At 37.5% G+C, this 24731-nt stretch overlaps 1 protein-coding gene across 5 annotated transcripts in view; it reads left to right on the forward strand.

Moving 5' to 3' along the window:
• Positions 1-24731, forward strand: part of BEND7 (BEN domain containing 7) — a 152866-nt gene that overhangs the window by 101674 nt on the left and 26461 nt on the right. For 4 of the 5 annotated variants that reach the window (XR_005010531.1, XM_036762085.1, XM_036762088.1 and 1 more), the window contains exon 7: positions 24159-24278. The exons of the other annotated variant lie outside the window; for it this stretch is intronic. Coding sequence is in view for 3 of the 4 variants with exons in the window: in XM_036762085.1 (XP_036617980.1) it covers positions 24159-24278 (120 nt within the window). In the remaining variant the exon portion in view is untranslated. The remainder of the gene's footprint in view (positions 1-24158; positions 24279-24731) is intronic. 5 annotated transcript variants of the gene reach the window in all.

A 24731-nucleotide genomic window follows, 5' to 3' on the forward strand; every position in this document is an offset into this window, starting at 1 on the left:
TGGTAGCTCCTGTCACAAGTGGAAAAAAAGAATTTGTTATGTAAATCTTTACAATTTTTTTTTCCATTTTTGTTCTAGTTCATCCTTAAATGCCCTAGAGACGACGTACATCACCATTTTCCCCCTAAACTTGTTTGTTCTCCTCCTGTTTTTCATAAGGTGATACGAAGTTTTGTCTTCTACCATCCTCCTCCATACGAGGTCACGAACAAGCTCAGTTTATAAACTGGTATTGTCTGGTTGCTATAACCTTCTGCTTTGCAAGGAAATCAAGTGTTTGACTCAGGCAGTTCCAAAGCTCTTTTCATCTTCACTTTGTGGGAATTGGTTTAGTTAAACTTCCTCAGAAAATTGTTGTAGTCTGTTGTCTGTCCTTTTATTCATTTCTCAATTTTTTTTGCATTGCTTGCTCAGATGAGTCAAGGAGGAGTTCAGTTGGATGCCGTAGCTTCTCATTTTTATTCTTCTAATTGATTATTGATTTTATTTTTGCTCAAACAAATTATTGTCCTGATTGTAGAAAGACAGTGAATTCAGAAAGTACTCCCACATCTGTAACCAGTAATTTCCTACCTATTAAAATATAGTCAGCTTTATTTTTGCAATGTAATTTGGATGTTCACCATATCTAATACCTCCTGACTCTCTTATCAAAGAAAGCATTGTTTGAGAAAATATAGATGTGAGTCTTCCAGTCTTTATCGCTTTTTACCACTCTAATTTCTTAAACCTGAACCATATTTTTAACCAAAACTTTCATTTTCTCCATCTTTCTGTTGACATAATTGAATATTAAAGTGTATGTTGATTTAATTTGGAGGGTCTTAACCAAGTGGTTTTTTTTTGTAGAATTGCTCTACCCTCCTTAGCCTTTGCAACAGCTAGTGTTGGTAGTATTTTTGAAATTTCTTATCACAAATGACCAGATATCCAATGAAATTGGACAACAACAGGGTTCTTATTGCCTTTGAACATGTGATAAATCCATGTTTTGTCTCTCCAAGACAACTGTGAGCTATCATTCCATTTAGCTTAAAATTCTCTTGTCTTTTGGTTTCACTTATAGCAAGAACGTCAAGATTGAAATTATTCGTGTCCTCCATTACTGTGCCTACTTGTTGCTCACAGGACAAAGACCTCCTATTTAGCATAGCATACTTTGAGTTTATGTTCACATACTGTCTAAGGCCTATGTGACTCTTCTTTCTCTACTTTTCACCATTGTCAATAAAGAAGCAGAATGGGAAGAAATACATTTTGTATTTTTCTTTGTTTCATGGGTTGCCATGGTCACAGTCAGAGAATCAATTCATCATCAGGTGGTCAATATCACCAGGTGATGAGCCTCTCTATGCTTTTTGAGACTTGTCTTTGGAAAGTAGACATAGTCTTTTCTGGGACTCTAATGATTTCCAACCTGCTACATAAGCCGATCAGATTTACATTCTGCTAGCATGGACTTTGGGTTATATGCCATTGTAGTGTTAGTTGGTGCTAGTTTTGCTAGGGCCTCCTGACTGTCTTGAATAAAGCAATCATAATGTATTAGCATATAGTTTTCTAGCTTTTTACAGCGCCCCCCCTTAATTCTAAGCCATCTTTTACAACATTTTTTTTAAATTTCCCTTGTAATACACTTTTTTAAGTCACCAAAAATTAAATTGATTTAATTTGGAGGGTCTTCAAAAGAGTTCTGTTTCAGATTTCTCAGCTGTCCTTTGCAACAGAAGTTGGCACATATACTAAAATTATTGTTTTATAAATGATTATCATAAATACTATAAGATGCGGCCAACTTGAAATTACTGCACTATTGCACTTCATTCCTAAACATTGTTTTTCTGAAGACTTACTCCATCACTCCTTGCTGATAATCAAATACTCAAATTGACTTGTGATCTCATCAATTTTGGAGTTACCTTCAATGGTGTAGATCCCATCTATACCTGTGTATACTATGTGACTTGTTCTTGTCCTCCCATAAATTTGGTATAGGAGGTGTACCCCATGCTGGAGGCCTTCCTTATTTTCTCTTGATGTTGCAAGGATACCATTGAAGTATTCTGACTGTCATTCCTCAATCTGGTCACATGACCAGCCCATCTTCTCTTTTTCTCATACAATTCCTTGATGAAATGTTTTACTCCCGATTCTCAGAGTTCCTGAGAGGTTAAATGTTGTAGCCTATTTACATCAGCATAAGCCTTTCTAGTGCCGTCTGTGATATTTATCTTTAATTCTTCAGAGGCCAATTCCATGTCTCACTGCCATATAACACCACTGGTATTTTTTAAATAGGCCTTTACTTCCAGTGGAAGTTTGGAGTCAGTAAAGGAGTTTTACAGTTTTCTCAAAGGCAGTCTAAACTGCTATGTTCTTCCTTTAACTCTAGTTCTAATTTACAGTTTAATCTGTCCTGTCTGTTCCAGCTTTATGATTGGTAGTCAGTTGCATAAGATTCTTAAACCTTTTTGTATCATGGACCCCTTTGGCAGCCTGATAAAGCCCATGGACCCTTTGTCAGGATAATTTGTTAATGCATAAAATAAAATACATAGAATTATAAAGGAAACTAATTATATTGAAATAAAAATATAACTTTTTCCCCACGCAATTTCATAGTATTGAAACCTATCCAAGGGCTTCTTAAGGGATCTGTTAACCCCAGGTTAAAAAGCCCTGCTATGTAGGTTTTCCATCCATATGTATAATGAAATTTGGTCAATAAACATTTTTTCATCCACTTGTCTTTCCTATGTGAATAGTTATGCCAAACTCCACTGCATGATTACAGATCTCTTCCACGAGACCTAAAGCTAAATGCAATGAGCACAATGTCATCTATAAACAAGACTGTCTGGAGGACCTTTGCATATACTGGGAACCCCTCTTTGAATTAGACTTTGTCCTGGATTTCCTCCACAGTGGTCAACACCTTTGGCAAGCATATATCTCTCTCTTTTATGACTCATCTGGTGTTTGTTAGCAGAAGGTTGTTGAATAGGGTTATTTCTGTTATCTTGAATGATTTTGATGTGTGAATGGGACACCTTATTGGAAAAGAGCCTGTAAAACAGCATTTTGTTATATAGAATCAAATTAATTTTTTGCTGCCAAACAGTAAGAACAGGAGCTTATATTTTCTATATCTTAAAATTAATTGTGAAATGGTGTGTGGAATATCACTTGTGAAAGTCTGCCTTTTCTCTACCAAAATACCCCTCTTGAGAATGTTTTTAATTTGTGTATAACTAACTTCCACAAAGATTTTGTATAGATAGAGATTTGGCATAGAGATTGGCAGTTAATGATGTGCTCTTTCAGTCCATGTTTTTTATCTTTACCATGGGATCTTAGCATCATGTATTTAGAGCTAACGGGAATATAGGCCATCTAGAACAACTCTTTTCTTTTAGAGATGAGAAAACAGAGACTTAGAAAAGTTGAAGTCACCTGCCCAGTGGATCACACGGTTATTAATTCCTGACTCCACAGTGAACATTCCATCCACAAGGCCGCATAGTTTTCATAAAGTCCCGTATCCTTTCCATGCCTTTGGTATATTTCTTTTCTTTAGTTACCTTGCATGGTGATTCTTCAGGGCTTTTCCAGTTGGATTTCTTCTATCACAGATCTTCTTATACATTTGTTCCAATCAATTAATCAGCACACATTAATTGCTCACTATGTGCTAGGCAGTGTGTTCAATGCTATACACATGCACGCACACACAGACATGTTACACAGTTCTTCTAAAAGAGCTCACATTCTGATGATGGAGACAACACTCTTAACAAAATTGTACACATGTGCATGTGTATGTGTATGTATTCTGTGTAAATGGGAGGTAATATCAGAGGGAGGGCACTGTAAGTGTGTATGCAAGGCAGGGTTAGGGGAAGATGTAGAAGGGATGGAAAGGCTTCATTCAGAAGATGGGATTTGAGCTGAGTCTCAAGAAAAACCTGGGAAGCCAAGAAATGGAAGTATGGAAGGGAAAACATTCCAAGCATGAGAGCCAGTCATTGAAAAGGCCCAGTCAGGAGATTTAATGTCCTTATGGGGAACAGCATGAAGGCCAATGTTGTTGGATCATGGAGTATGTGAGGTTCGATCTAGCAGCTTTTCCTATTTGAAGTTTATCAATAGTCTACAAACTGTGTGATCTGCAACTGTCACTACAGAAGTAGAAGGGGGCCACTCAAGATGAAGGACAATTTTTTATTTTTATCATGTGTTGCTATGTTAAAAAAAAACAAAAACAAAGAGGTGGGTAGCCAACTGATGAGATCCTGGGAAAACAGACTCATATCTATTGCTGGGGCCATGCTCAAAGCCTTTCTAATATAGTAGAACCTGAAAGAGCTTATGTTCCCCCAGCATCGGCTTAAAGAACCCAGAGTCATCCCCTGTGTTATGATGAGGCAGCAGAGAACTTCATACGGATACCACCTTTGAAATGAATAGAAGTACCTCACCTAAAAGTTAGTTTGTGTTAGGAGCTCAGCATCTGTGAAACTAACCTTAATATCTTGGGTAGTACCAAAAATCATCACAAATTGTAGCCTACAAGTAGCTCTAAATGTATATAAAATAAAAGTTATAACATTAAATGTAATAAAACCTTAGAAAAGATCAGAGGTTCGTAATGTGGGATCTATGAACAGGTTTTAGAGAGCAACACCATCCTCCCAGTTCTTTAAGCTTTTAACCTAGGACTCATCCTGGACTCCTCACCACCTCTCACCCCCCCTCCTTTACCATTTCTGAGCTATTGCTAAGGCCTGTCGCTTTCACCTCTGCAACCACTCTCCAATATGTCTCCTTCTCTCCTCTTATGCTGCCACCACTCTAGTCAGGCCCTCATCACGTCATGTCTGGGCTATTGCAGTAACCTGATGGAGGATCTGCCTTCCTTAAGTCTCTCCCCATTCCAATCCATCCTTATTTCAGCCACTAACAGTGAATTTCCTAAAGCGTACATCTTGTATCACCCTCCTACAATAAACTCCAGTGGTTCTCTATTGCCTCCAGGAGTAAATACAAAATGCATTCCTTGGCATTCAAAGCCCTTCATAATCTAGCCCCTTCCTACCTTTCCAGTCATCTTATACCTTACTCTATGTGCTCTTTGATCCAGTGACACTGGCTTCCTGGCTGTTTTGCAAACAAGATACTCCATCTGTCAGCTCCAGGCATTTTCTCTGGCTGTCTCCCATCCTTGGGATGCTCTCCCTCTTCTGCTCTAATTACTGACTTCCATGGTTTCCTTTAAGTCCCAGCTAAAATCTCACCTTCTACAAGAAGCCTTCCCCAACTGCTCTCAATTCCAGTGCCTTTCCTCTGTTAATTATCTCCTATTTATCCTGTATATATTTTGTTTTGTATATATTTGTTTCCATGTGGTCTCACTCATAAGATTGTAAGCTCCTCCAGGGCAGAGACTGACTTGTGCCTCTTTTTGAATCCCCAGAATTTAGATCAGTGTCTTGCACATAGTAGGGCTTAATAAGTATTTATTAATTGTTTTTAAAAAAATATTTTGATAACAGTATTTCAGTATAATTAGTTTCCTTTGTAATCCTCTATATTTTATTTTATGCTTTTAAAGACAGTATTCTGAGAAAGGGGTCCATAGGTTTCACCAGACTGGTAAAAAAAAAAAAAACAACATTAAAAGCCCCTAGTATAAAGAGTAGCCGCTTACTGTGAAGACTGATGACCTAAAATGTAGTTGAAAAGACAATATGTAAACACTTGAGGTAGTTACATAGCAAGGTAATATATAATTATCAAAATTATTATAGGCAGTAAGTACATAAGAGCATGTCAGAATTTCCAAAGCACATTATCTTGTGCATAATTGTAATGTTTGTTGAGTAAATGCAGACAAGCAAATGAAAGTGAAGAAAAAAGGAGAGGTAAATGTGGAAGCCATTTTGAAGCAAAAATCAAGAGAATTTGGTCACTGGTTAATTGTAGGAGATGAAGACGATGAAAGAGTCTTTCTATCTCCAGTTTTCCATGTCAAGTAACTAGATGAATGTCAGGTGTCATCATTGGAACTTAATTTCTCCGAATTTCTGGTTCTTCACTTGTAAATAGGGAGAATGATATTAGCACTACCTATCTCTCAGGGTTATTGTATCAAAAAGGTTGTAGAAATCTTATTAGAAATGGAAGAGACCTTAAAGATAACCTAGGCCAGTAGTTACATTATTTTAGGGAAAATCTTCATTTCTTTAGTTATCTAACAATTTTTTGAAAAGCCACATTATCTTATATGTGTATCTGCATGTATACATATTATTATAATTGAGGTCAGAAACTTGTTTAACATCGTCTGCCCTGGTTTATACATTATTTTATTTATGTAAATTAATATAATATGACAAGCATCATGGCATAGTAGATAGTCAGCCTTGGAATTAGGAAAACCTGGGTTCGAACTCTACCTCTGACACATACTGACAAGTTTTTTAACCTCAGTGCTCCAGGCAATTCCAAGACTATCCACTGTAGAACAGTTGCCAGTCTACATTGGTGGAGGGAGTTTCCCTGTGCCAATTAAATTGCACATCTGAATTTTTAAAAAATGAGTATATGTAGAAAGCCCGAATAAAAATGTTATGCCAGAAGGACTTTTTATGCTGTACTTGGACAGCTTAGGGATGAGACACACAATTACAATGAGTTTATCAGATTAGCTAATTGTTATCTTGGATGGCTTGGGAGAGATATGGAGCAAGATATTGTAGATATAGAAGTGGCTATCATCACCAGCAACAAGGTTTCTAAGATACTATGTATGTGTGTATATATATGTGGGAGTGGAGGTGGAGTGATATTTCCCACTTCTAAAGCTGATATTATTAGTATTAATGGAGTCAACACAAAGGCGCTCCCTAGTTACAGATGGAGCCATGATAGCTTAAATGTCTCACTCAACAACTAAGAGATTAATTAGAAGTAAATCAGTAAACTAATAAGCATTTTAAAGCACCTGCTATGCACTAGACACTGTGCTAGGCATTAGGGATACAAAGAAAAAAAGTAGGCACATAGTCATTTCTGCTATAATAGTCTGTAATAGGGTGTGTGTGTGTGTGTGTGTGTGTGTGTGTACACATATATGTAAGTTATTCTTGTTAATGACAATAGCAGAAGATAGGTTGCAGGACGCTAAGGGAAGAATGAATGGTGAAGCAACAGGTATAAACAATTCATCGGACAAGTTTGCTGATAGAAAAAAGAAAGAGTATTAATTAGTAGCATTAATTAAAGGGTTTCATTTTGTTTTTAAGACAGAGTTCTGTGATTATTTGAAGACAAAAGTGAATTATAATATGGAGAGAAATATAGAGAGAGAGGATTCTAGAGAAGGAAGGAAATCGTGTGGGAACAATAAGATCTATTAGGATTTAGAAGGGAATAAAACCTAGAACCCAAAGAAGGAATTGTACTTAGAAGGAATGAGGAATACATCTTCCTCTGAAACTGATGTGAACAATAACCTGTGACCTAATATGCACTACTAGAAGAAAACTGAGCTGGGACTCATAAGCCTGAGATCTAGGTCTGTTTTTACCACTGTCTGACTAAATGACCTTGTATGAGTTTCTTGATCTTTTTAGGCCTCAGTTTACTCCTCTGTAAACAAATGTCAATATCTTTTAAACCTACCTACCTCGCAACGTAAGGAGTTAAATTGCTATCACCAAGAAAAGTGCTATTCAAATGCAAGGTCATATCATGAATGTTAATGATGATAACCATCAGTTTTTATTTTATTGTTAGGGATATTGAGTCTGTAGGTTCATATGACAAGAGCAATAAATTTTAGTGAATGAAGAGAAGAGCTATAATACCTTCAAGGAATTGATGATGGTAGCAACACTGGGAGCAAACATGGATGTGAGCTTCATGAAAGCCCTTGCTTAGATTTTACTCCATTGCCAGGTAATCTTCCATCTGCAACGTGCCAATAGGGGAGTTTAATCTCTGGGTATAATTGTTACTTTTAGTGCTTTTTGACCATAATTTACAAGACTATAAACTCCATGAGGAGAAGTGTCACTTAATAAATACTTGTTAACCAAATAATATTGAATAAAGAGGATTGGGATCAGGAGCAGAAGAAAACATTTGAACATTCTATAGAAGGTTTGACATTTCAAGATTGTACTCTAGATGTTGCCATTCACTGAAGGCTTTGGTCTTTACAACACATGTAGCTTGATTTATTGCAAAATAAACTCCTGTATGTAATGAAAGCAGAAATTTCCTCATGTAAAAATATGTTCATTTACAAAATATATTAATAAGTAGCCCTTGTGCTCTAGAGAAATGCTACCCTGACTTTCCATAGTTCTACAATACCTACTGGATTTTCCCAAATTCTCTATTCTATGTGTTCCTGAATTTTAAAAAATTTCACTTTTTAATTTCACTGTTATTTTATTTTCACCTAGGGCAAGGTCTGCAAACTTTTTTAAATCATGTATTCCTATCAAATAAAATTTTTGAACATGAACCTTCATATGTATATTATGTGCAAATGATATACTCCTACACTAATAATTATGTACATTATATAATTTACACAAAGACAAAACTTAAAAAAAATGAGATAAAGATTAGTAATATCAATCCTGAAGTGAATAGAGAACTATGAGATTTATTGAGTAGGGAAGTGACATGGTTAGTCATAAACCAAGCATTTACTCCATTTTTACTACATTTCAGGCACTGTGCTAAGCACTGGAGAGATAAATAAAGGGGAAAATAGCTCTGCCCTCAAGGAGCTTACAGTAAGGGAGAAAACATGAAAATAAAAAGATACAGATGAGGGAGGTACAGGATATATTGGAGGGAACCTCAAAAGGAGGACTCATAGCCGGAGGCACTGGGAAAAGCCTTCTTTAGAACAGAAGCCATGGATTGGAAGAGGAGGGAATGACATTTCAGACAGGAGGGAGAGCCAATGCAGAGGCACAGAGATAGTCACAGTGTGTCATATTCAGGAAACAGGAAATAAGTCAACATGTTGGGGCACAGAGTTTGTGGAAAGGAATAAAATGTGAAAAGACTGGAAAGGTAGGAAGTGGTCGGGTTGTGAAAATCTTTAAATGCCAAACAAAGCACTTTTGATCCTGGAGGTAACAGAGAAGTACTGGAATTTATTGAGTGTGTGGGGGCAGGGGGCAGTGTGTGTGATATGGTCAGACCTACGCTTGATGAAAATCACTTTGGCAGCTTTGTGGATTAGAGCGGGGATACATGAGTTGGGGGAAACCAATTGGAAGCCTTTTGTAATAGTCCAGGTGAAAGGTGATGAGGAGTTGGACTAGGGTGGTAGCTATGTAAATGAAGAGAGGGGATGTATACAAAAAAATGTGAAAGCAAAAAAAAAGCAAAATTTGGCAACTGATTAAATATGTTGGGTGAATAACAGCAAAGAGTCAAAGATGACATCAAGGTCACAAAACTGGGTGACTGGGAGGATGATGTTACCTTCATCACTAAAAAGGATGTTCAGAGGAAGGAACAGTTCAATAGGAAAAGATAATGAGTTCTGTTTTGGACATGCTGAACTTGAGATATCTATGGAACATTCAGTTCAAAATGTCCACTAGGCAGTTGGTGAATGGGACTGGAGCTCAAAAGAGGCTTGGGTTTGATACATAGTTCTGGGAATTGATTCCAAGTGAAATAATATAGAAAGAAAAGACAAGAGGTACCAGAACCGAACCTTGGGGAACACCCACTATGGGGGGCGGGTAACATGGATGAAGATCCAGCAAAAGAAGACTGAGTAATGATCAGACAAATAGTATGAGAACCAACAGAGAGCAATATCAAGAAAACCTAGGGAGGAGATAATATCTAGGAGAAGATGATGAACAGTGTCAACTGCTGTGCAGAGTGAAGGATGAAGATTGAGAAAAGGCTATTAGACTTGGCAGTTAAGGGATCCTTGGTAACTTTGGAAAGAGTAGTTTCAGTTAAATGATGAGGCTAGAAGCCAGATTGCAGAGGGTTTAGAAGAGGGTGAGAGGAGAGGAAATGGAGGCATTAAATGTGGATGGCTTTTTCAGAGCATTTAGCTAGTCAAACATGTGCTTTAGGAAAATCATGCAGCCAAGTGGAGGATGGATCAGAGAAGAGAGATTTGAGGTAGGGAGACTAATGAGGAGACTATTGTAATAGTCCAAGTGAAAGATTATGAGAGCCAGAAATAGGATTGTGGCTTTAGAGAGAGAGGGAAAGATGCAAACCGTGTCATGGAGGTAGAATTGAGAAGACCAAGCAGCCAGATTGGGTATGTGGGGTGAGTGAACAAACCTAAGGAATCCAAGCTGATGCCAAGAGTGTGAACCTGGATGACTGAGAGGATGGTGGCACCCTCAACAGTGATAGAACTACTTTTGGAAGAAGAAAGTTTCAGGGGAGAAAGGTAATTTCATGTCTATGAAGCAATCAGAACATACATAAGCCAGCTCATCCTGTGCAACTCACTTTGTCCCATATAAAACGAAAAGGTGGGAGGCAGGACTCTTAATCATAGATCACCGTCCTAGAGCACAAAGATCAATCTTTAAGGGGCACCTGTCACCACCATGATGTATCATATTTCCCCATGTATAAGACGCACCTTAATTTTGGGGCCCAAAACTTGAAAAAAAAATATTACATAAAGTTATTGAACTCAAGTTTTATTCGTCTGATCATAGCTTTCAGGCATCTTTTGGGCAAGTCTGGTGTGTGTATGCATGCTTAGTCCATTCCGTTTCATGAACCTGAAGCACCAATTGTGTCCTCCTTTGAAATCAGTAACTTCTTTTTTCATCAGCAATTCTTCTTGTCTCGTGCTGAACCATCTTTGTGGACACAGGAATTCCAACTGCCCTTTGCTCTTCAATCCATATCTTCAATTCCCTTTCTAAATCAGGCCATTTTGCTGACTTGCCTCTCATGGCCTTCTTCTGCCCTGGCGTTTTCAGTAGGGTTTCTTCTTCCCCGTAGCCAGTCTCGGATTGTTTTCTCAGTTGGAGGAGGACCAAACTTACGTTCAGCAGCATGATTTCCATTCACTTTTGCAAACTGGATCACTTTTAACTTGAATTCAGCACTGTACAAAAATCTTTTCTGAGCCATTTCTGGGCAGAATGTGGCAAAACATAACCTAATATACCCGTAACAAATGCAAAACAATGATTGCAAAGACAACAAGCATGAAAAAGCGGGTAGTGCAAGTAAAAAAAATCTACAACGAGTGCAAAAACAAGCGCGAAAAAGCAGAAAATGCAAGTAAAAAAATCTACAACCACTATATAAGACGCACCCAGTTTTTAGACCCCAAATTTTTCGGAAAAGGGTGCATCTTATACATGGGGAAATATGGTAGTTTACGGGTCCGGGGGTGGATATGCTGAGCAGGGGTATTAGGTTTTAATGCTGAGCTCAGAAGGGAGAAGGCTGAGAGTTTGCACAGTAGAAGGAGAAGACAAAGAGGAGAAATGTTCTGTGATAAGGGTAGGTATGTGGTTGTATTGGAGACAGACTCACAATTGGCTAGGCTATTGAAGGAAAGGTGGGATAGTCAACTCCTGCCTGAAAAAACATTCTCTCTACAACATACACGAAAAGGTCATTCATCTTTTGCTTGAAGACCTCTAACAATGAGGAGGAACCTAGTACCTCCTGAGGTCATCCTTTTCACTTTGTATAGATATAATTATTAGGACTTTTTTTTACTTAGAGCAAGCCTAAAATTTCTTCTTTGCAAGTTTCATTCATTGCTCCTAGTTCTGCCATCTATGAACAAAGAGACCATATGATAGGCTATCAGATACTTGAATACAACAATACTATACTCCTTCCCCAAATCTTCTCTTAAACATCCCCCATTTCCTCAAGTGGCATGAAATCAGCCATTATGGTTACCCTCCAGGATACTTATTTCTCCATCTTCTCAGAGCCCTTTATAAAATATGGTCCCCAGAACTGAAAATAGTACATACAGTATGACTATTCTTGAGGGATTACAGAGGAGCTTCTTAAATGTTTTCAGGTTTTCTATAATGAATATAATGTAATCTGCAAAGAGGAATATTTGGAAGACCTCACACTATGGAGGCCCTCTTCCATTCGGACTCTGTGTGAACATCTTCCTGATAACATCAAACACCTCTGATGAGCTTATGCCATACCACTATAAGACCTTGCTTGGTAATGATCAGAGGCTGGCTGAACCTTCAGAGTGATCTCTGTTATTAAATATTTGAAGGCATCCTGTATGATTTTGAAATGTTAATATGAGATATTTATGTGGGAAGAGAGCCTGTTAGGTGGCATCTTGTGTTACCAGATCAAATAGTTAATAACCCAGAGAAGTTGCCCAGAGAAGTTCATCAGTATTGTACATTACTTTCATGACGGCATACTTATGTGGGTTCTAGATAATGGATGATGCTCTCGGGCTTTCCCAGTCACCAGTGGAGTGAAGCAGGGCTGTGTGCTTGCTCCCATGCTTTTTAGCATGATGTTTTCAGCAGTGTTGTTAGACAACTTCAATGAGGATGAAAATGGCATCAAGGTCAGCTACTGCACTGATGGTAAAGTATTTAACTTGAAAAGGCTACAAGCCAAGACTGGAGAGAGAGTTGATGTGGGACTGTTTGTTAGCAGATGATTGTGCACTCAATGCAGAGCCTCTGAGGCTGAGATACAACAAAGTATGCATCTATTCTCTGCTGCTTGTACTAGTTTTGGCCTAACAATTAGCACCTAGAAAACACAGGTTCTCCACCATCCATATGTGGAACCATCAGTTAAAGCAAATGGAGAAATATTGAATGCTGTGGATAAGTTCACTTAACTTGGCAGTACACTTTCCAGGAATGTACAAAATATGGATGATGAGGTTGACACATGCATTAGCCAGAGCTAGCTGAATGTTTGGGAGACCCTGAAGGAAGTGTGGGAGAGAAGAGGTATTAAACTGCCTACCAGATTGAAAGTTTATCAAGCCATTGGGCTGATCTCATCGTTGTATGTCTATGAAACCTGGACAGTATTCCAACACCATGCTAGAAATCTGAATCACTTCCATTTGAATTGTCTTAGGAAGATTCTGAAGATCACCTGACAAGATAAGGTACTGGACACTGAGGTTCTTTCTCAAGCTAAACTGCCAAGCATTCAAACCCTGCTGCAGAGAGTACAACTCTGGTGGGCTGGCCACATTGTTCAAATGCCAAACTCATGTTTGCCTAAAATTCCATTTTATGGAGAGCTAACACAAGGCAAGCACTTGCATGGAGGTCAGAAGAAGTGATATAAGAACACTCTCAAGGTCTCCCTGAAGAACTTTAGAATCAACTGTGCAACATGGGAGACACTAGCACAGGACTGCCAAGCATGGCATGCCTGCATCAAAGAAGATGCTGTGCTCTATGAGCGAAGTAGAATTGCTTTAGTTCAAAAGAAACCTGAGATACACAAATTTAGAGACATCTCCATCCCAAATGTTCATATGTACTATTTGTGCCTGACCTGTGGTAGAGCTTTCTGCACTCCTATTGGTCTGATGAGCCAGAGTCAGATACTCTATACCTTGACCCTAACATAGTGATGTCGTTTTGGTCCTCTTCAAGAACGAAGGTCAACAACCAACCAACCAACAAGTGGAATTTTTACATTATCTATACCTTTTAGTAAATTGTGTGACTAGAAATGTGGTCTTTATAGTATATTGTTTGCAAAAGCCTGCTTTCTCCTTTCATATGCCCTCAACTGGGACACTTTATTGTGTATATTATTCCCATAAAGATTTTGTACAGATGAGAAAATAATTAATCCTCCCAATTGTTAGTGCCTTCCTCTCCACAGTAAGAGAACTGTACTTTGTTCAGGTAAAGTTTGAGCTAGATAAGTTCTGAATTCCCTTCAAACATGAAATCTAAGAGTTCTGAAGAAAGTGGGATTAAAGCTACCAAAAGAGGACCCATTTCTATCTTGTTTCTTACCTCTATACTATCCTTTTCCTGGTGTACAGGACTGCCCAATGTAATATTAATAATAATAATAATATCTGATATTTATATATTACTTTAAGGTTTGAAAAGTACTTCATAAGCATCTTATGGTGGTTCATATACTTAATTACTTCTCAAGGTTTTATTTCCAATTTATGAAAAAAAAAAGTGGATTTGCAGTTAGAGGTTCCAGGTTTGTAATCTGGCTTTTCCACTTGCCACTTTTGTGGCTGTATACAAATGATTTAACTTCTCTTGGCCTCAGTTTCCTCAACTGTAAAAATAGGTTTTTGAACTAAGTGATCTCCAAGGCCCTTCCCAGCTCTAAAGTCTCTGCTCAAACAATTTTATCAACATAATATGATCCTAATTTCTGCCTAGTTAGTTATTTATCCCTTTTGTCAATTTGCATTTTACCCATAGTACTGTGGTTCTTTAGGGTCTCTTAAGATTGTTTTCTAGCAAGGCTTTAGAATAGCACTGAGTAGTATGAAGCCAGCTCCCTTGTTCTGCTTATTTGGGAACTCAAGTGAAGAATCCTCTCTCAGCACTGTTTGATGCAATACTTGAATTGCCAAGCTTTTCCTATCTAACCAATAGTTAAAACACTGTCATCAAGTCAGAAAACCTTGACAATTGTTTTCATCAGTTTAGCAAGTGTTTCATCCTACTTATGGTCATTCATGTGAGATAGATGAGGTAGTCCCTGCTTCTTCAACTGTATTTGTTGAAATTAACTTTTTTTAATCTGCAACCAAATTCCATGTAGTATTCTGCTTCCTAACACAAGTAGTCAGAAAATCAGCATCGAAAGCCCCTCACTCTGGTGTGAAGAGATCACCAGTCAGGGAGTATGACCAGTCTACAGTATTCTGAAACATGTCAGATGTGCGGTGTCAGCCATTACGCGTAAGAGACTTCATTAAGTGCCATATCACTACAGCAGGTTTTGCTCATCCACCATTAGTTTATTTTCATTTTTACATATTTGTGGGAGATTATTCAAATGAATGTAAACATCAAGGAAAAGTCATTATTCATATATAGATCAAAATTAAAATCTGTCGTTTCATTATTTAACACACTTTCTTAGGACATCAAATTATGTTAAAGATAGTGGGAGCTTTGGCTCTTTTATTTAGTGTTATTGTTGGCCTTATTCCAATCCTTCAGGTTATTTAGAGTTGTTTAAAATTAGCCTTTGTTTCTCCATAATAGCATTGAAATAGAAAGGAGGAGGTAACTTCAGTTAATGACCTATTGCATTCTGAGGACAAATGCAAATTGTTCTACTATGATTTTTAATGACCCACTATTAACATAGTCAGAACACAGTGCATTAATGCAGTACTTCTTTTCACATCATTACTCCTAATGGAACTGTTACAGGCATAATAACTTGACCTTTTGCTATAATTTCAAATGGTAAGAATATCTTTGCTTATTCAATACCTTTATTCACATGGCATATTGAGTCATTCAGATCAATATAATGAAAATCTTTTGGTCTTGTTCTTAGGGCTCATCTGTATGAGTATAAGGAAAGGTGGGATATATAGTCTTTAGTAGGTAGAGCTAGTTGAATATCTTTTTGAAGTTAGGATGCGATTCATGAGCTAGAATGTCAGTAATGTGCAGTGTAGACATTTTTGTGATGTGTACAATGCTGTACTTCTAAGGATCTCAGACAAAAAGCCTAGGAGGTAGTTTTTTTCCCTGACCCCTTTCTATTGAAACTACATAGGACTTAACTGAGAAGAGAAAATAAAGACTAACTAGGGTTTCTAAAAGAGTGTCTTAATGGCTGTGTTCAAGGTGTGATTAGAAATATCAGGTTTGAAGCAGTTCATGGTAGCTTTGGTGGTGAAGACATTCTATATTCTTCATCCAGTTCTCATAAACTCAATCCTGCATACAGATAGTATCCAGGAGTTGCTATATTTTAGGAACATAAAGGGTGGGGAATGAGTTAATTTTGACCCCACTGATTTAAAAAGGAAAAACCAATATTGTGTGTTTGGAGAAGCAAGGAGGAATGTTTACCTGCATAAGAGAAAAAAAATACATTTTCAAGCCTATAAATTGTCTACAAACAAGCAGTAAGCTAAATATCCATTTTCACTATTTATCAATTTAACTAAGCCTGCAGAGCTTCTTTTTGGCTATACTTTGATGAGTATATTGTTACTATTAGACTTAAAAGTAATAAACTTTATTTTTGATATTCTAAGTGATCATGATCATTTCCTTCATGCAGTCTCATATAGTTTTGACACTTAGACCCCATCTGCCTCTTCTCTTTTACTTTAGAAAGAAAGGTTTACGATTTGGTGCATCTGCTTCCTCACTACCCACTCCATATTTCTTGCGGTCTAGCTTCCATACTCACCACTTTACTGAAACATTTTTTTTTAAAAATAGCGTCAACAAAACTAAGCAAGATGCCAACCAAGTATGACGGTGTATGAAATGCTCTATAGCCCTGCCCTCCCACCCCCACCCTTGGCACGAGTAAAATTTATAAGACTTAGTGACTATAAGTGTATATGAGACAAAAGAGGAGCCATATAACACTGAAGTTTCAAACAACCAAGACAGTCATACCATTGACAGAAGAGTAGATTTGATAGGAAAGAGATTAAGTTAAATTGGGGATATGTTGATTTTAGAATGTGAAGGTAGAGATGTCATATAGGTAATTGAAGGTTTGAGGCTTAAGCTCAGGTGAGAGTCTGGGTGCTGCAAATAGAGATTTGGTTCTCATATGTGGAAAGGTAACATTGAAGCTATGGCGTTGAGTAAAATTGCTGAAGAAAAGAATATAAAGCAAGGGTTCTTAGTTTTCTGTTATGTGATGGACCCCATCTGACAGCCTGGGGAAACCTATGTCCCCCTCTTAGAATAATGTTTTTAAATACATAAAATAATACAAAGGAAACCAATTCTATTGGAATACAATTATGAAAATATGTTTTAAAACCAACCACATTTATAGGCCCCAGATTAAGAACCCCTGTTATAAAGAAAGAAGAAAAGATGGCTAAAGAGAGAACCTTGAGAAACACCCACATTAAGTAGTAAGGAAACTCATGATGAAACATACTCTCCACCCCTAGATAGAAAGCTGATGAACTCAGAGTACAGATTGAAGCACATTTTATTTTCTTTCTCCTTTTTTCTTTTTTTCTTCCTTCCTTTCTTTTACAGAGCTAACATGGGAATTTCTTTTGCATGACTATCCATATTTGTAAAGGGTTTTATTTTTCTTGCCTTCTCAGTGGTGGGGGAGCTATGAATTAGTACAGTCATTCTAGAAAGTAGTTTTTAGAATTGTGTAAATAAACTGCCTAACATGCTCATAACCTATGACCCAAAGATTCCATTGACAGGCATATACACCAAGTAGGTCACTGAGAAAAAGAAATGCTCCTCATATATCAAAACGTGATCACCTTTTCTGGTAGAAAATAACTAGGAACAAAGTAAATACTCACTGATTGTGAGTACATGACAAATTGTGGTACATGAATGTTATGGAATTACTTTGTTGTGACAAGTGACTACCATGACAAATACAGAGAAGCTTTGAAAGACTTACATGAGTAGTTGCAAAGTGAATTACACAGAGCCAAGAAAACAGCCTACACAATGACTATAACAATATAAATGGAAAGGACAACTATAAAACAATAAAAAATGAATGATGAAAAATTACAAAAAAAAACAAGCTTGCCTCCCAAAAAAGATATGAGAATACACCCCCCACATACACACACACTCTATTCCAGAGTGTGTGTGTGTGTGCGTGTTGTAGGCGGGGGGAGAGTTCATGAGTGTGCAGCATTGCATATAAGATTTTTTCTGTGTATCAATATTGCTAAATTATTTTCCTTCCACTTTTTTCCTTTTCCTTTTTAAATTTTTTTTATATGGGACAGTTCTCTGGGAGGTGGGGAGAGAGGAAAATACAAGGAGAAATCTACATGATATAAAACAAAAGATATCAATAAAAATCTGCTTTAAAAAAGATCATTGGTGGCCTCTGAGAACAGTTTCGAAGAGTTGTGGAGTTAAAAGGTGGATAATAAGGGTTAAAGAGGAGTAGGAGATATAGACAACTTTTCCAAAAAAATTTGGCTGTGAAGGAAAGGATATAATTGATAGCTGGATGGGTTAGAAAGGTCAAGAAAAGGTATTTTGTTGTTTTTTGGTTTAGGGTTGCAGAGACCTAAGCATATTTGTACATAAATGGGAAGGATCACATGGAGAGGGAGAGACTGAAAATATATTTAGAAGAAAGGAAGATTGTGAAATAAGATCCTGAATGAGATGGGAGGGAATAGGATTATGGACACAGGTAGAATTTCACAACATCCTGCACAGAGTATGTGATGTTCGTAAGGAAATAAATACGTATAAAAAGCAGATAACAAACATAGCATGGAAGCATGATATCGTAGTGATGGGAAACTTAATTCATCTGGATTTCTGCTAGAGCTTTCTCAATTCTCCACCAAAAGCAACCAATAATTTATATTTGCTTTGTCCTTCAAAAGATGGTATAACCAATGAAGGGAATTGTCATAATGGAGCTGCTTCACAAGTCAGACATTCCTTGTTACTCTCTTCTCCAGGTTTTCATTACACTGCTCTCTTCTGGTTCTCCTATCTTGTCTAATCACTTCTTCATCTCCTTTGCTCAGCTTTCAAACCATGTGGTGCCCAGTAACCATGGCAGTCCCCCAAGGCTCTTTTCTGCCTCCGTTCACTTGGTAATCTCATCAGCTCCCATGGATTCAATTGTCATCTCTATGTAGATGATCCTCAGATCTCCTTTTGGAGCCCCGACTTATTTCCTGATTTCTAAATCTCCTGAATCTCCAAGTGCCTGTTGGACATCTCATACTGGATGTTTCACATCTCCAAGTGCCTGTTGGACTTCTCATACTGGATGTCCAGTAGACATATTAAGCATAAATTCAATATGTCCAAATCGATCTTTACCCCCACACCCTCCTAACTTTTCTCTTACTGTCAAGGGTATCACCATCTTCCCAGTCACCCAGGTTCACACCCTATGTGCCACTTTTGACTCCTAATTCTTTCTCACCCTCATACCCAATCAACTGTCAAATACTGTTGATTCTACTTTTAAAACATCTCTTATATATACCCCCTTCTCTCCTCTGGCACTGCCACTACCCTGGTACAAGCCTTCATCACTTCATGTCTGTACTCTTGCGGTAGCCTTCTGGTTAGTACGCCTGCCTCAAGTCTCTCCCAACTCCAGTCTTCCTTCACTGTGCTATCAAAGTGATCTTCTTAAAGTGAATAGCTGTCCAGATTACACCCCGCCTATACACCCCAATCAATAAACTCCAGTGGCTCCCTGTTGCCTCCAGGATCAAATATAAAATCCTTTCTTTTACTTTTAAAGCCCTTCATAACTTAGCCTCCCTCTATTTTTCCAGTCTGTTTATACCTTGCTTCCCTCTATTTGCTCTATAATCCAGTAACACTAGTCTCCTTGCTGTTCCTCAAACAAAGCTCCATCTTCCAACTAAGCATTTTCCCTGGTTATCCATCCATTCCTGGAATGTTCTCCCTCCTTATCTCTGCTTCTAGGCTTCCACAACTTCCTTCCAGTGCCAGCTGTAATTCTGTCTTCAACAGGAAGCCTTTCGTCATCCCTCTTAATTCTAATGCCTTCTATAGATTGTTTGTACATAGTAGTTTACATGTTATCTACACCATTAGACTATGAGCTCCTTGAGAACAAGGACTATTTTTGCCTTTCTTTGTATCTTCAATATTAGTAACTGGCACATAGTTGTCTTTCAGTCTTGTCCAACTCTTCATTTGGGATTTTCTTGGCAAAGATATTGGAGTGGTTTGCCATTTTCTTCTCCAGTTTGTTGACTGACTGACTGACTACTGGAATGGAATTTTTGGAAGCCTTGGGTAAAGTAACCACTAGATCCAACTTAGAGTTTGTGAGAGAGGAGAGCTAAGGATTCTGACATAAATCTTAAATATTAAGAGAACATATTTCAAGGTATCCAGAGGAAAAACGGGATCTCTTGGATTAAAAGTCCACAGGAGAAATCAACTTAGAAAAGATGAAAAGCTATCAAGAATGAAATTTTTTGAGAAGCCCATTCTGATGATCAGGTTAAAGGAAGTTGTCAAAGAGATATTGTGGATGAACAGGGAAATTGTCAACTGGTGTAAATTTTTAAAAGACATATACAGAAAATAGAAGTAAGGTCGGGTAACAGTATAAATACAAAAGTATAACATGGTCCTTCTGTTCTGTGTCAGGAGCACAGAAGTTCAGAATGACCTGAGGGAAGCAGAGATTACTAAAAGTGGCAAAAGGTGTGTGTGGATGTGGGGGGGCAGCTTTTGCTTTAACTATGTCAGGAGAAAGAACAAGATCAAAAAAGGGGATAGGACCATTCAGGGTAGGTGAGACAGTGATAATGCACAATGGAGAATACAGAACCACTGAACTCCCAAGTTCCTTCTATTTTGTCTGCCCCCTAAAACAAGACAATATCTGGCCTTGGGAGCACAGGGGAATAGTTGTTCATAGGGAACCAACACCCAAGATAAGTTGAGAGATAAAGAACATTTAGTTACCCTTCATGAATTCAAGATGAACTGCACTCCAAAAAGAACTGACTGATGTGATTTCTGAACTATAGCCAGTGATCTTTAGAAGTGGTCACCTGTGTAAGGAATGCATTGGAATGGTCCATAGCTTCCTTCAGAGCACAGCTCAGATGCTCCCCATCACACAAGGCCTTTTCCAATTCCATTTCACTCCCCTCCCCCACCCCTAACTTGTTCGCATTCTTTTGCTCTTGAAATGACTTTATAGTTTTGTGCGTGGAGCGTCCTCCATTTAGAATGTAAGATCCTAGAGTGGCATGGCCTGTTTAGTTTTGTCTCTGTGTTCCTGGGGCCCGGTGCAGTACCTTAGGCACTTAATAAATGGTTGTTGAGCTGAATTGAATTGTATTGTGGAGAATGGGAGAGGTACCATAGAATTGGTGGACAGGGTGCTGATTTTTAAAAAGAGAGAAAGAAGAAGAAAGATTTTGTTGATCAGAGTTGCAAAGTCTTTCAGAATTGATTGTCCTTACAATACTGTTGTTATTATATAAATTGTTCTGGTGGACGTGACCTGTTCTTGATGAAGCCATGTTGGTTCTTTGTGAGCTTCACTTCGACTCCTGAAAAAATTATAAAATAGTTTATTAAAGGGATGATTATTGGACATCTAGAAAAGAAAGTAGTCATCACGGAGAACCAACACAATGACCTACCATAATTGCAGAAGACTCATAATAAACATGGATCCCTGCCTCCAGGCAGAAGTGACAAACTCAGAGTGCAGAATTGAAGTATATATTCTTTTCCTTTATTTTTTTCCTTTTCTTTTGGACATGGCTAATTTGAGAATTTGTTTTGTATGACTATACATATTTGTAATGAGCTTTGTTTTTCTTGCCTTCTCAGTGGGTAACTGAGGGAGATGGGAAGAATTTGGAACTAAAAATAAAATAAAATTGGGTAAAAAAAAAGAACAGATAATGACTGGTAGACTTAATTTCTTTTTTGACAGGGTTACTAGATAGTCACATCAGGAGAATGCTGAGGATATAGTTTTGGACAAAGATTTTAATTTTAAGCATTTGGGGAAGTCCTTCATGCTAGTGACACTAATATAGTTAGGTAGATTCAGAATTTGTTGATTGTACAGACTCAAAAACTACTCATTAATGGTTCAATGACAGCTGGGAAGGAGAACTTTTAGAGTACTCCAGAGATCTGTGCATATCTCTGTACCATTTAGTATTTTAGACAGTAACCCGAATAAAGGTATAGAGAATGTATTTATCAAAATGGCAGATTACAGAAAGATATGCAGGAGAGGGATAGCTAACCTGGTGAAGGAAAGAGTCAGAATCCAAAAAGATCTCATCTCAACTGGTACATATATTAGGTCAAATAGATGAAATGCAATAGGGATAAATGTAAAATCTTATACTTGGGCTCAAAAATCAACTATATAACTACCAGGTGGAGGCATGGATAGATAACATTCTGAGAAATGTGTGCGGGTTTCATAAGTTCCTTATAAGCTGACAGTGTGTAATCAAGGATAAGAAAGCTAGCAGTCAAGAAAGCTTATGCAGTTTGTGTAAAAATAATTTCTGTTTCTCAAAAACTCTCTTCCTTCGAGGCTTAGTTCAAATGCTACCTCTTCCATTACTTCTCCGATAATACTATCAGTTAGTGATATTTACCTCTTCAAATTACCTTAGATTATATGTAGTTATATAGAATCGTATTATATTATAGCATCATATTTCCCTCATTCCATCTAGTAGACCAGAAACTATTTTGTCTTTGAATCCTCAACTTCTATCCCAGTACCTTCTGCTAGTAGAAGCTTAATAAACTTGTATCGATTGATAATAGCATCACCAACATAAAATTTTTGAGTTAATGCCTCTCGGTGTTACACTTTTTATGCCTTCTCTTGTATACCCATGTCATTATTCTACTTGTTGAAAACTTGTAGAAGAATCCACCTTGTATAAAGAATAATGAATAAGATCTCTATCTGCAGGGAACATAATCACAAATAAGAAAGCTAACACAAGTTAGACAGCTAATATTGTTCCAGCATAAAAAGCAGATGAAAAATTGTAGCTCGAGCGTATGAAGTTTTAATTTTATGTGGCAGGAATAAGGAAAGAAAAAGCTAAGATTAAAAAAATAAAGTGTAACGCAACATTGCAATATAGAGATATTGTATAGTGGAATGATTGATAAAAAGCAAAGTTTTAGCTATGTGAAGGGGAAAGTTTGGAGGGGAGTATACAGTGTTTCTGGATACATACATAAGAGAATAGTTAGAAGCTACATATGAACCAGAAAGTGTCACGGACATGCTGTAACAACAAGATCATGACATATAATCACTGGGGCACTCAGAGCACGCTTCGCAATGCTGTGTGATTTGTGATTTCTTCTGCTACTATCAGGAAGCTCTTAGACTCATATCTGCTTTGATCATTGAAATTGTATAAGACACCAGTGAGGGCAACCAGAAAAAAAATAGTTCATGCTACAAAACTGAATGTGTAGCCAAGAGAACATAACTGTTGGTGTTGGAAGGGAAAACAATCTTTTTTATAAACTAAAATTATCATCCTTTTATAACCCAAGTAGAGTAGTTCAACAGGATGCTCCTTTTTGACCCAATGAACATTAACTTGAAAAGACCGAGTTAAGAACCCCTCAGAAGTAGAGTATAAGGTAAAAATGTCACCAACAGATCCTTTAGCTTTGGTAGTAGTACTACATGCTGCTATAATCAGAGAATTGTCTTTCAAGGCTTTTATCTTACATGATTCACTGTAGTTTCTGTCTTGCTTGATTGGACAGCTCTTTCCTAGAAGCTAGTGCAATAAGATGCCAAAGGGTGACTCAAAAGTAGATTTGGAACTTTTGTAAGTCTGGCATCAGTCATAAGATTTTTAAAAGCTATACTGTATAACACGATTGCATTTTCATTTAATCTGAGTGATGATTGAGTTGGTATGATGTCACCATAAGAACAGTATCATGGAGGTTTTTTTTTTTTGCATAATTTTATTGAGACTTTTTTGCCAAGCTTCCATTTGTACTGGAATGACACTTGAATACTTCCCTATACCATAGATGCTGAATTAATGAGATGACACTGTCTTTCTGGCAATTTTGCCAAGCAGTCTGTCTTATCCTTTTTTGTCCATGGTACCATTTCTGCATTGACTATAGGACAGGTGTCTACCAGATATTTAGGACATTTGCATAATAGAACTTTTCCATGTTAGTTACTTAATACTTGAACTAGTTCTACTGGAACAAAGGCGAATTTGGCCCGAAGTTCATTCTTTTCCACCTTTGCCAAAGATACCATAGATCCATATGGATAATGCCCACTGCAGTCCTAAGCAGAATTCCTGTCTGTTATTGATACATTTTTAAAAATTTTTGGCCACACACCTTCATATATCTTCCTTACCATGAAATTTAACATTCTTTTATATTTCCTTTCAGTCTTCACGGAAAAATACTGCACTGCTAACCATGTGGATAAACTTCCTGGCCCAAGAGACTGGGTACAGATTCTACAGGATCAAATTAAACTGGCCAGAAGAAGGTTAAAAAGAGGTTCAGGTATGCAGAGGCTTCAGGAAAGCAATTTCTTTTATTTTTTAAAATTTTTAAATGTTTTTTTTATTTTTAGTTTTCAACATTCACTTTTATAAGATTTTGGATTCTAAATTTCCCCCCTCTATATCAGTAAGGCAGGATTCATGACCTCAGGGATGACCATGAACATGCCTATGTGGTTCGGAATCGCAAAGTATGAAAACCTCTCTAGGTAGAAGGCAGAGGAAGTATAACATTTATTTGGATTCCAGAGTATCAGTTCCTAAGACCAGTGATTCCAATTCAATATAACAGTAATTATATTCCAAAACCAGTAAGCCTACCTCAGTGTAGCAACAAAGAAATTATAACACAGTATTACCAGTACCATATCATCCTGTAACCTTCCCCCCTGCTAGGGCCTTCCCATAAATAATCACTCACACATTCTAACTGTCTGCTTGCTTGCCTGCTTGC

Source organism: Trichosurus vulpecula, chromosome 5 (genome assembly GCF_011100635.1).
Source record: "Trichosurus vulpecula isolate mTriVul1 chromosome 5, mTriVul1.pri, whole genome shotgun sequence".
In the NCBI taxonomy this organism is placed as follows: Eukaryota; Metazoa; Chordata; class Mammalia; order Diprotodontia; family Phalangeridae; genus Trichosurus; species Trichosurus vulpecula.